General features: G+C 39.6%; 1 protein-coding gene across 3 annotated transcripts in view; it reads right to left on the bottom strand.

Moving 5' to 3' along the window:
* ABCA4 (ATP binding cassette subfamily A member 4) overlaps nucleotides 1-12,476 on the bottom strand; it is a 1,046,570-nt gene that overhangs the window by 41,697 nt on the left and 992,397 nt on the right. For all 3 annotated transcript variants that reach the window (XM_069231419.1, XM_069231421.1, XM_069231420.1), the window contains one exon: nucleotides 9,926-10,032. In XM_069231419.1, coding sequence (XP_069087520.1) covers nucleotides 9,926-10,032 — 107 coding nt within the window. The remainder of the gene's footprint in view (nucleotides 1-9,925; nucleotides 10,033-12,476) is intronic.

Genomic DNA, 12,476 nt, shown 5'->3' with positions numbered 1-12,476 from the left:
GAGGTTGTGGGGTTGTGGTAGGTTTTAGGACAGGGTGGGGTAGGTTTTAGGATTTAGGGTGGGGGCATGGGGTCGGGGTAGTTTTTAGGACAGGGTGAGGGAGTTTTTAGGACAGGCTAGGTTTTAGGGTACAGCATGGGGTGTGGCGGTTGGCAAGTTTTTAGGACAGGGTGGGGTAGGTTTTAGGGCACAGGGTGGGGTGGGGATAGTTTTTAGGACAGGACGGGGTAGGTTTGAGGGTTCAGGGTTTAGGCAGGGGGTGATCGTTTTTAGGACAGGGCAGGGTAGGTTTTAGGATTCAGGGTGGGAGTAGGGGGTTGTGGTAGTTTTTAGGACAAGGTGAAGTAGGTTTTAGGGTACAGGGTGGTGAGTCGAGGTAGTTTTTAGGGCAGTGCTGGGTAGGTTTTAGGGTTCAGGGTGCGGTGGGGGCGGGGTTGTTTTTAGGACAATGTGGGGTAGGTTTTAGAGTTCATGTCGGGGGTAGTTTTTAGGACAGAGCAGGGTAGGATTTACGGTTCAGGGCGAGGGGTCGGGATAGTTTTTGGGACAAGGCTGGGTAGGCTTTAGGGGTCAGGGTGGGGAGATCGGGGTAGTTTTTAGACAGTTCGGGGGTAGGATTTAAGGTTCAAGGTAGGGGTGGGGTGTCGGGGTAGTCTTTAGGACAGGGCAGGGTTATTTTTAGGGATGAGGGCAGGGGGTTTAGGGCTCAGGGCAGGGTGTGGAAGGGGCAGATTTAAAGGCTTGGGTGGGGTAAAGTATAGTATCAAGTGTAAGGGGGCAAGGATGGGGTAGAATTTACCACACATGTTCCTTTACCAAACATACTTTTACAACGAAATTCGTTGTAAAGGCATGCATGGTAAAGGCATGCGTGGTAAAGATGCGGTCATTGCTGAGACAATGTTTTAAGGGTATGCTTGATATACGCATGCGTTGTTCCATCATACATCCACTTTTGCTAAATTCTGATGCTCCACTGGCTTCATAACACAAGAATTAAACAGGAGGCGAGCATAAACCTGCTCCCTTTGAAAAATATGTGTTGACTTGCATGGAAGACAAGCACACCACTTCTTAAATCTATGATATGCTGAACTCTAGGCAAGAGGGAGAGAAATTTTCATTCCAACACTCTTGGGAAAAGGAATTGCAGATCACACCAGATGAGGAGCAATGGGAGAAAATATTCATCAGTGCAAACAACTTTGTGTCCTATGCTGGGGAAAAGAGACTATGTTAAAAACTCTCTATAGATGGCACTACATCACAACAAAGCTGGCATAGATGGGTATCAGGAGTATGGGGGGCTGTTGGAGAGGTTGTGGAAAAGATAGGACTACTTTGACAGACACTTTTTAGTCATGCCCTTCGATAAGGCCCTTTTGGAACGCAGTGCTTGGGACAACAGAGGAAATCATAGGTTCAACGTTGGGAAGATGTCCTGAAGTGATATTGCTAAGGCAACCTGCCACACACCTCTACCTACTTCAGGGCAAGAAGGGCCAGCTTATCTCTCATTTCTTGCTGGTAGCAAAACAAACAATCTCAGCACTCTGGGGGAACAGGTGGCTCTCTCATGGAGAACCAATGGATTGGATGAATTTAGTGGTTACTAGGATTGGTGAAACTACCAAAATTGTCTTGAGACAAGGAAAAAGACTTAAAAAACACTGTGGAGCCAAATGCTTGATTTTTTTTTAGTAAAGACTACAATAAGGTGGCCTTGAGTGCTAAAGATCTTGGATAACTCCAAGACAGAACACTACTCCACAATTTTCCAGGGCACAAACGAGACGCAGTTTCCTACAACATGAACTGCAAACCTGAGCGGACAATGAGGATATGACTTTGGGGGCTCTGGATTTGGGTGGCAGGAGAGGTGGTATGGGGAGGAAGAGCGGGTGGGAGTTACAATATGTCGGGAGGGGTGAGTTTGTTGTTTGTATATTTTACGTTAGTCAATATTGAGTCAATTGATCTATATGCCAATAAAAATGTATTTACACCTAAATGTCCATCATGTTTGTCCACCAGGAAAATGTACCTGCACCCAATTTTGAAAGAAAGTAGGAAATCCTAGTGAGTGCTTTCTTGTTTGGAAGCTTACTCTGTGCTACTTATGGTGGGAAGATTTTTAAGGTGAAGATTAGGAATCAACTGATGCAATTTCTGAATTATGTAAAATGTGAACTGGTCATTTGTATGTTTTTACGTTAATTGAATATAATTGTTTAATGAAACATTAGTCTTAATAACAATACATTCTCCTTCTTCTCCTCATTATTATTATTGTTGTTGTTGTTGTTGAAAAATCTTGATTACACACCAAAAAGTATGTACCGTTGCACCTACTCTAACTGAATGAATTTATTGTGATTTTTCTTAAACGTTCATTGTAATGCACTCTAATACTCTCTCTGGTGCAGGCCTGCAATTTAAAAGTGTTTTTTTATTGTATTGTATAGAAGATAAAATCTGATAGCTATGCTTTTTGTGTGCCACATCTATATTGTCATAGTAGAAATGAAATGTGTTTTGTGTGTCAAACGACTGTCAGGAACAAATAACCTTATGTGAGAGGCCACTTCTCAATGTGTAAATTCTGTGATGAGGAAGGTAGACGAGGTGATGTTCAAGGACAATTGCTGGATTATAATCAGTTCACACACTAATGCTATAACAATCAGTGGAGACTGTAAGACAATGGATTCTGACCCATTTATCCTGCTTTTGTTGCTTTGTTGACTAACAGATTTTTTATTTCTTCTGTGACTAAGCCTCACTAATTGTGTCACACTCACAGTAAGCTCTGTCAAAATGGATTGTGAGTGCTAGTCACCAGAGCCTATCTTTTAAAACCAGGACTTCTGCTGCACAGCTGGGGTAAGAGTGCATGTGTGTGGGCTGAGCAAAAAGGACTACTGTACAACTCAATCTGGTATCTGCACATAATAAACTTTCGCAGAGGGGCCCCTTCATTAATTAATGATAACCTGTGCAGGATTTATAATGTAAGTAGGTGTTTATAGGGTACTGTAAAGAAGACACTTATCTGAATTGTAGGTAAATTTCAGGTATTTTTATTGAAGCACAGCAGAGATAGCTACACAGGTACAAAAGGGCCCAGAAGATCTCTACAACTGACATTAGGTAAAACATCACACCATAACATTTCAAAGCAGAACATTATATGAACCAATAGCATAATGCAAGATAACTACATTATACACTGACAGAAATTAAGGACATCCACAGCAGCAGATGCCACACATCTCCCTTTCTGTTTTTTAAGTACAACCAGAACAATAAACAATAACAAAACACAAAACCAAAACACACAAAAAAACAAAGTATGCCAAAAAAAGATTAACAAATGCCACATAATATGAATAGAAAAATACATCACACAAAATGACTTACAAAAAATATGTGTTACACTAATCACAATGCTTTTTAGGTATCCTTATTAGATATCAAAGTGGCACATGCTTACTCACAATACTTTTTAGGGATCTTAGTAGCACACACACTCCTCCTTAGCACAATTCCTTGATCATTCCCTGAATCAGAAATTTGCCTGTCACTTTCAGCATCAGTCTCTCCCACTATAGCTATCCTCAACACATTTCACCATTGTCCATTTGATACCCGCACAGCATTACCCCTCAATTTCATGACCATAATCGGATCTCTGAGCTTTAAAGGTCATTTTCATAAAAAAAATTGGATCTTAAATATGCACCAAATCACCCACTTCAAACTTGAAGTTCCTGACCTTCTTCTCCTCTACCGTTATGCCACTCTGATACCAGCCGCTCTATGTTCACCACTATTTAGCCTCAAAACAATCAATAGACACATCACAGCCTTGACCCAGTACCTTTACCTTAAAAAAAGGACACAAGGAACATACCACGGTATCTTTTCAGTAATCGAATGAGGTGTAGACCTATATGACCACACCAAAGCCCTCATTTTGACTTTGGTGTCAGAAAAATGCAGTAAGATGGTGAGATTGCTCATCCAACACAACCTGATGGTAAGATGCACACATGTATGTACCAGTCACAGAAGTAGGTAACTACTACAACCTCCTCCTCTAAACATCCCACTACTATCAAAAACACAAAAACGAAGGGCCTGATTTTGAATTTGGTGGACAGTTACCTCAAATGTGATGGATATCTTGTCCGCCTTATTATAAGTGCATTACATTCCATGGCACTTGTAATAAGGCAGATAGGATATCCATCCCATTAGGACAGATTTACCTGTTCCCCAAACGCTAAATCAGGCTCAAAGTCCACTAATGGAGTATTTTAAAGAGACTTCGGTTAGTAGATTGCACCGTTCTGGATACAGATCCCAACCCAAATCTTAAATGCCATTGTGGAACATATACGACAGCAGCAGGGCTCAACAAGTCAAAACAAACAACTCAGTGGAAGGATGGGACAAAACTATCCAGGTCACATTAGACCAAATCCACTTTTACCTATACCCATTCCTATCAAACCTAAAAAAAGGAACAAAGATACCAAGAACTTATAATAGAGCAAACTTCAACTCAAATTAAACCTAGCATTTCCTAAAAGACTTACAAAATGTAAGAAATGGTACAATGCAAGATAAAACTCTTTATAAACAGCAAAAGTCTACACTACCTTAAAAGCATAGGGAAATCAACAGTACAAACCACCTAACAATCAATCCAAGAGGAAGCAACAAATACACTAACATATATGTATTTCATAAATTTTACTTAAAGTATCTTTATTTATCAGTTTAACTTAGAAATCTAATTAGAACAATATGCAGTACGAATGAAAAACAAAACTCATGTAATATTAATAATAAATTAGTAAATCAATACATACATACCTTAAAACACAATAACACAAAATTAAGAAAATTGAAGCCAAAAAGCATTTTGTTACAAATACATACAATACACATAATTTAATTTCAAATCTTATAAAAACAAATAACGTTAACAATATTAAATTATTTCCCACCCGAAATAGGAAAAGTCAATTTATTGTTTTGCAACTGATGTTGAAATCCACAAAAATAGGCAAAATGTAACTAAAAAAATGCAAAAACAAAACAGTCAGAAAATAAAACCACAAAATTAATCCACAATCCCAGAAAACCTTACAAAAGCAGAAAAAAATAAATTAAAAATGCTCCTTGAACACCAAACTATAAAAGGATATACAACCAAAATATTTTCCTTTTTAAAAAAACATACTCCAAAAGTAAGGTAAAGAAATGCTTTCACCCCAACCGAAAACAAGTAAAAACACAATATACCCACCCTTATATAACATATACCCCAAATATATTACAAACAATATAACACTGATTTACAAACATCACTCACATAATAAAAATAACTATTGAAATGAACTACACTACACATACTACACTAAGGGCCTCATTACAACTGTGGCGGTCCGAGGACCATCACACTTGCGTTGATGGTCAGACTGCCGCATTCCAGGCGATCTGACCGCCCAATAATAACCCTGGAGGGCGGACGCGCCAGCGGACTGCTGTCCCCGCTGGGAACATTGTTCCCAACAGGCTGACGGTGGACTTAGTTGTAGTCAACCAGGGTGATGCTGAATTCAGCCCCAACTAGCTGTTTACAAAATTGTTCTCCACCAGCCTTTTCATGGCGGCTGGTGGAAAACAAGTGCAGTGGGCCACAGGGGGACTCCTGCACTGCCCATGCCTATTGTAGGGGCAGAGCAGGGCCCCCCTGCCCAGCACCCTCGGAATGAGCTCTGTCTGATTTGCAGACAGTGCGCATTCCAAGGGTGCTGGTCGGCCCCCTCTGTGCTGCGAGGTAGTACTCAGCTTCTTTAAAGGAGCTGAGTGCTAACTCATAGCGCTGTTCCCACGGGACTGACCGGCTGGAATGTGTATTGCAATGTTCCCGCCTGTCAGCCCGGCAGGAACACTATAATTTGCTCAGGGGGGAAGTGACCTCTTCAAGAGTTTGCCGATCCCATGGTGGGACTGCCAAACTCATAATGAGGGTGTATGCCCTACTGCACTACAGTAGATAATATGAAAACACAGCCTAACACAAAACTATACTATTACAAACCAATACACTACTCTACACTTACTACCTCTACCCCTATTCCCCTTGCCCTGAAAACCCCCAAATAGAACCCTAACAGTAGTCTTACCATATCTATAGGCCAGCAACAGTGAACCACGACTTAAAGGAACCAAAATTGCCCAACAAAGATAAGAATAGAAAAATATAGGTACCGTAAAAAAAATAGTATTAAATGAAATTGAAAAAAAGGCTATCTGTCTATAAAAATAAATCAACAGTCAAAAAATATTTAATAAAAATATGAAATACATGTGGTGAAAAAATGTGAAAATAATGATAATATGTAAAAAATATAATGAATGCATTCAAAACCATTACTAAATATAAATTAAAAAGTACTAAAAAATGAATAACATTAATCGATAGTGCTAAATAATATATCATAAAAAGTATATAGATGGTTACAAAAATGTTCATTTAATATTTGCTTTGAAAGCCACATGTATATGTTAGAAAACAATTACCTAAAATGTGTAAAAAAATATAGCGATATGATCTATATATGTGTCATATGAAAGCTTGTATTAACACGTGTGAAAATCAATAATATAAATATTAAATGTATTGTATACAGAAGTATGTAAAACGATGTTTTAATCTTCTTTATAAATAAAACTATGTGTAAAAAATAACCTGCATTTATTTATGTTTTACAATTAGTAAAAAAAGGTACTAATAAAATATATGTAAAGCTACAAAAGCTTTTTTTTGTCTGACAAATCATACAAGCACTACAAACCTCTGAACACTACAAAACATACAATAATTTAATAAATACTATTTATTTTTCCTAATCCTCTCCACAAAGTTTTTTAGGGAAGGTGTAGGACATTAATGGGCCGGATTTCCTACTGTTACTCCAACATAAACTATTTTGGGGAAGGTGTTGGACATTGAATGGGTCAGATTTGCTTTTCCCACTACTTTCAAAGCCATTTTGGGGAAAGAGTTGACATTACAGAGGTAAGATTGACCACTCCAAAATAACTTACATTAGGGGAACGTTTAGGGTAAAAAAGACTTTACATATACTACTTCCACTCAAAAATACACTGTGTTAAAGTTGATTGTGTACTTAACAAATACTAAAGACATTATCAACTATTAAATATTAACTATATTTAAATACATACAAAATATCAAGTCCAATCAAATAATACATAATAGATTAGTATCTTTTAGTAAACATTTTAATAACTATTTTTCCCTTAGTTTAAAAAATGCAATAATTTCCTACTTCTTAAAATAAATATTTTATTTGCTAAAATTTGGAGAAAAAATGTGAGTATGAAATATTGTTAATTATATTTAAATATAAATAAAACAAACCAAGTACCAACAACATATTTACATTTTTCAGTACAACAAAATTAAAAAAGTGTACACTACAAATGATTAAACATATTTAGCAAAATTAATAAATATAGTAGTTATATATATATATATTTTGATTACCAATAGTTCATAATTTTAGTTAAACATACTAGCAACACAATTTCACACAAACACAAAAATATAACAAATGAACTTATCTAAAATGTAACATTATATTTTTAAAAAATGTAGTTTTCAAAATGTTACATTTATACGTACTTCTATTTTGAAATATCTATTTTCAAAAATCTCCCCACCAATTTCCCTTATAAACCCAACATCCTGCTGCAGAAGAAATAACTTAAAAATGAAAAGGATATATTTAAAAAATGTCTAATAAATATTCTGAAATTATAAATTTACTTAAACGCTTCTATAAAAAATTAAACCCAAATATAAAACATTCCAACATTAAAAGGCATAAAAAATAACATTACAAAAATATATATATTTAAAAAAAAAATTACAACTATTTTTTAACCAATATTTTTAACAACAATAATAAAACAACACTAAAAATGATATTCTTACCTGCAATATTGCTGATGACGATATTTTGTACATCACAATATTCTTGCAATGATATCTAAAATTCAATATTTTTTCCAAACACTAGCCAATCTCCAACATACCATCTACACTTAATGTACTTTAAAAACCTGCAACCATATTGCTACAACATTCTATCGAAAATCAAAGTGATCTAGGGATTCGCAGTGAGAATTTTAGCCAGAGTGACAGAGACAGCCTTTCTAGACATTCACACACTAATAGTGAAAAGTACCTACTAGTAATTGTTTTTCATCCTATCTATCAGACAGCCAAGCTCAAATAAACATTGAGTAAGTGACCCGGTTTACTGCTTTATGGTGGTCAAGAAGGTTTCTACCTCTCTCCCCTTGTTTTTAATAATTTGATCCCTCTACTTCATGATCTCTTCTGTTACCTTCCTTACGAGTTTTGCTCTGAGAAAGTGGAAAATGTCAGCAAGAGTGCCTGTGAGGGGTGGAGGGAGTTGGGTAGTTCAGGCAGGCCTCTAGGACACACTTATGCCTGTTTGGAGGGAGCACTCTCTGCTCCCATAAGACTGCAGGGCCGGGCAATGCTGTTGCCCACAGGCCCTGCCCTGCAGGATAAGTAACAGACCTGGGGCCTCGTTACGAGTGCGGTGGTCTATAGACAACCACACTTGCGGTGGTGGTCTGGCCCGCCGCCAAGCGGCGGTCTGACTGCCACATTACAACCCTGGTGGTCAGACCACCAGGGAACCACCAGCTCCACCAGGATCTTGGATCCCAGAGGCCTGGCAGTGGTAGTAATCCTTATCCGATTATGACCATATTCTCCGCCTGCAGCTTCATGCCAGCAGCACTGCCATGAAAAGGCTAGTGGACAACAGGTGCAGGGGCCCCCGACCAGCACCCTCGCATTGTTCACTGTCTGCTTTGCAGACAGTGAACATTGCAAGGGTGCAGGTGCACCCTGCAGGTGACAGCGTTGGCGCAAGCTCAATTACAAGCCAGAGACAATGCTGTAGCGAGTTTCCTGCTAGGCCAGAGGGCGGAAACTTAGGTTTCCACCCACCGACCTAGCAGGAAACCGATAATAGCTCTGGGGAGAGGTCGCCACCCTGTCACGAGTTTGGCGGACCGAGTTTTCCGTCCACCAAACTCATAATGTGGCCCCTGGTGTCTCAGGGTTGAGAAAGATTGGGTTCAAAGTTTTTGGATAACAAGTCCAGAGACAAACGCACTTGTAATGGTGATTTGGAATATTTCAACCGGAGTCATTGGTTTGGGAGAAAATTCACAACTCATAATGAGAGACTGTTTGTGGAAGGTAGCCCAGTAAGGCCACCAACATACAGACAGCATTCCTTTTGTCCAGAAAAAATACTGACCTTATATTGCTTAGGTGACGTTCCCGCCGTCAGCCTGGCGGAAACAGTGCAGCGACATTGGCCTCGACTCCGTCAGGGAGCCGAGGCCAATACAGTCGCACACAGCATGGTAGGAGACAGTGCTTATTCAAAGGGTGCTGACAGGGGGGCCCCTGCACTGTCCACGACCATGTTAGTCAGGTCCAGCTCCGCTACAAGGCCTCCACTGCATCATCTGACTTTACATCATCAAAGATACACTACATAAATAGGCTAAGAGCTAAGGATTACTGAATTATTAAAAGGTCAAGAGCAACTCAAAAGTGGGGAATGTGAGTGTCTTCCCTACAACCAATGTTATGCCAAGCAATGTCATGGAAGGGATGTTGTAGCAGGTGATGTAGTGAGAGAGGATGGAGTAACATAGGCCATACAGGGTCCCTATGAACATACTTAAATCTAAAATATATACAATATGCTACAGTAATAATGTGTTCAAATAAGTACACAAAGATACAAGTGCATTTAGAGTCGATTACCTATAACCAGCCACTGTGGCATCTCCAGATGTCACATCAATATCGCCTGTCAACATTTTGAATGTGGTTGTCTTGCCTGCACCATTCACCCCAAGTAGGCCAAAACACTAAATAAAGGGACAAAAAAGTGGAGTTTGTAATAATTTATCATATGCAGTCTTTCAGCTAATCAGAATACATTTTCATAGTGTAGGCTAATTCCAAAAAAACAGACCTATAACTGCCACCTTAAGCTAGGAAGGTCAACATAAGATTCTTACGAAGATCAAGTGAACCCCCAAAGGGTAGTTAGGATGTTAGGCAGAGATATACAGACTCCAAGCCCTGGGTCTTATCCACTTACCTATCTTCCAATTTGACTTCTTGGAATGTTTGTTTTTCACTATTAGACTCATCTTGTTCCAGATCTTCTGACATGGTTCTTTCTCTGTTCTCACACTCCAAAACTGGTACACATACAGAATCAGCATGGCTCATTTACGTATAAAACCTCAGTGGGTTTCTATGCAGTGAAGAAGCCTACACGAGTAGAGCCGCTTCCTGGCTGTGGTAACAGACCTTAAAATTCTAGTCTTGAAACAGATGGTCAGTGTTACTTTAGAATGTTTCCCCATTATATAAATGTGTAGAAAATCTGTTACTGTTTTCTCCTTTTGTCATTGTTTTTCTATCATTCTCTTTCATTCACTGCATTCCGTCTGTCTCTCTCATGCTCTCAGTAAAGGTTTGATCATGAAAAATAAGTACTTATTCTTAAAACTGAGTGCTGGTGCACACCACCTGCAACCACCAGCACAAACTGAGCATTGTGGAAGATCAAGTGTATCCGTTCCATGCAGCGAGATCACAGCTGGCTTATGTCTTTATCATAATAAATGTACTTCCTGCGTGCTCTCATAACAAGCCACAACACATTTCACCCAACTCCTTGCCCTGCTAAAAAGGTTTTCCCACAAAAACGGCTGCTAAAATATATGGTACAAAAAACCTTTGTGATTTTTATGTTGTACTAATGCCATACGCTGCCTTCTGCTATGACATAGGTATAGAGAGCTTTATCACTCAAGTGAACAGTGAGTGGTGTGACTCGAATATCACTGAGGAAGTAAGAGCTGTGTGGCTGCTACTGTGTCTGAGTAGGTGAGGTTTGTATTCTGTCACTATGAGTTAGTGGACGACGTTTGAGTGCCTCCCATTGTGAATGAATGTAGGAAGGGTTGTGTGACTTCGTTGTGAGTAGAAGGAGAACTGCATGACTGATTCTGAGTGAGTATGTGAAACCTGTGCAACTCGCATTGTGATCGATTGAATGAAGAGCTATTTCATTCTCAAAATAACAAGAAAATAGATGGAGAGCTGTGTGTGACACTCGTTATCAGGAAGTGTACATATTTTAAGTGATGTGGGGGGATGTGATTTCCATTGTGATTTAGTAGACAGAAGGTATGTAACTTCCATTTCCAGCATGCGGCTTAGAAACTTATATTTTCATTTTATGTACGCTTTTATTGAATTCATAAAAGACTACAGATTGGCAACAGATTGGTCACTAACACATGCTGTTCCCCGGGATACCAAATTCAAAAATAGAAACCTGCATAAATATTGACTACTACTATATTGTCAAAGTAAATATATATAGGTTAGCTATAGATTTACTATTCCTGACTCCACATCTACATACCTTTCATCAAGGAATATAAATGTGGAGTTAGGAGCAGTAAGGCCCTGATTACGAGTTCGGCGGATAAGAACACCTGTCTGACAAACTCTCGACAAGGTTGTCAGCCACTGTGGTGGCAACCTCCCCACCGGCCGCATTATGACTTTCCCCTTGTGCTGACCGATGGAAATCAAGGTTTCAGCCAGTCAGCCCAGTGGGAAAGTGGTGGCAGCATTGTCGCCGGCTTGGGCACGGGCAGTGCAAGGGCCCCTCTGTGGCCCCCTGCACCTGTTCTCCGCCAGCCTTTTCATGGCAGTCAAACTGGCATGGTAGAGAACGAGATTGTAATCAGCAGGGTGGCACTGAGGTCAGTGCCACCCTAGCTGATTGCAACCTGCACCACTGTCAGCCCGTTGGGATCCGAAGATCCTGGGGGGACGGCTGTAGATTGGTGGGGCTGCCTGCCATCCTCCTAATGTGGTGGTTGGACGGCCACAACTGCGGCAGTCCGACAGCCACAGCAAATGTGGCTATCTGAGGACCGCCACACTCATAATCAGGCCCAGTAAATCTTTATTTGATTCTATATACTTACCTTCACGTCACAGAGGTTGCTCATATTCTAGAGTTAATATTTTTGTAGGTTATTAAAACGTGCTATTCTGGAAGTAAACCCAATGCAGAAATTTACTGACCATGTTCCAAACCTCTATAGATGCAATACTTCACTACCACACACCTACACATACACTGTAAATCCTTTATAACAGGAGTTAAAGCACTTTTCACACTTTCCATTCCAAAGCTGATTTAACAACTCCCTTTGCTTCACCTCTGCTGATTACCATTGGTTTGGATCGTGCACCTGGTAGGAGTACCAAGATCCCC

Source organism: Pleurodeles waltl, chromosome 4_2, assembly GCF_031143425.1.
Source record: "Pleurodeles waltl isolate 20211129_DDA chromosome 4_2, aPleWal1.hap1.20221129, whole genome shotgun sequence".
NCBI lineage: Eukaryota > Metazoa > Chordata > Amphibia > Caudata > Salamandridae > Pleurodeles > Pleurodeles waltl.
The sequence above is the reverse complement of the archived record's forward strand: the minus strand, read 5'-3'. Positions and strand labels throughout refer to the sequence as shown.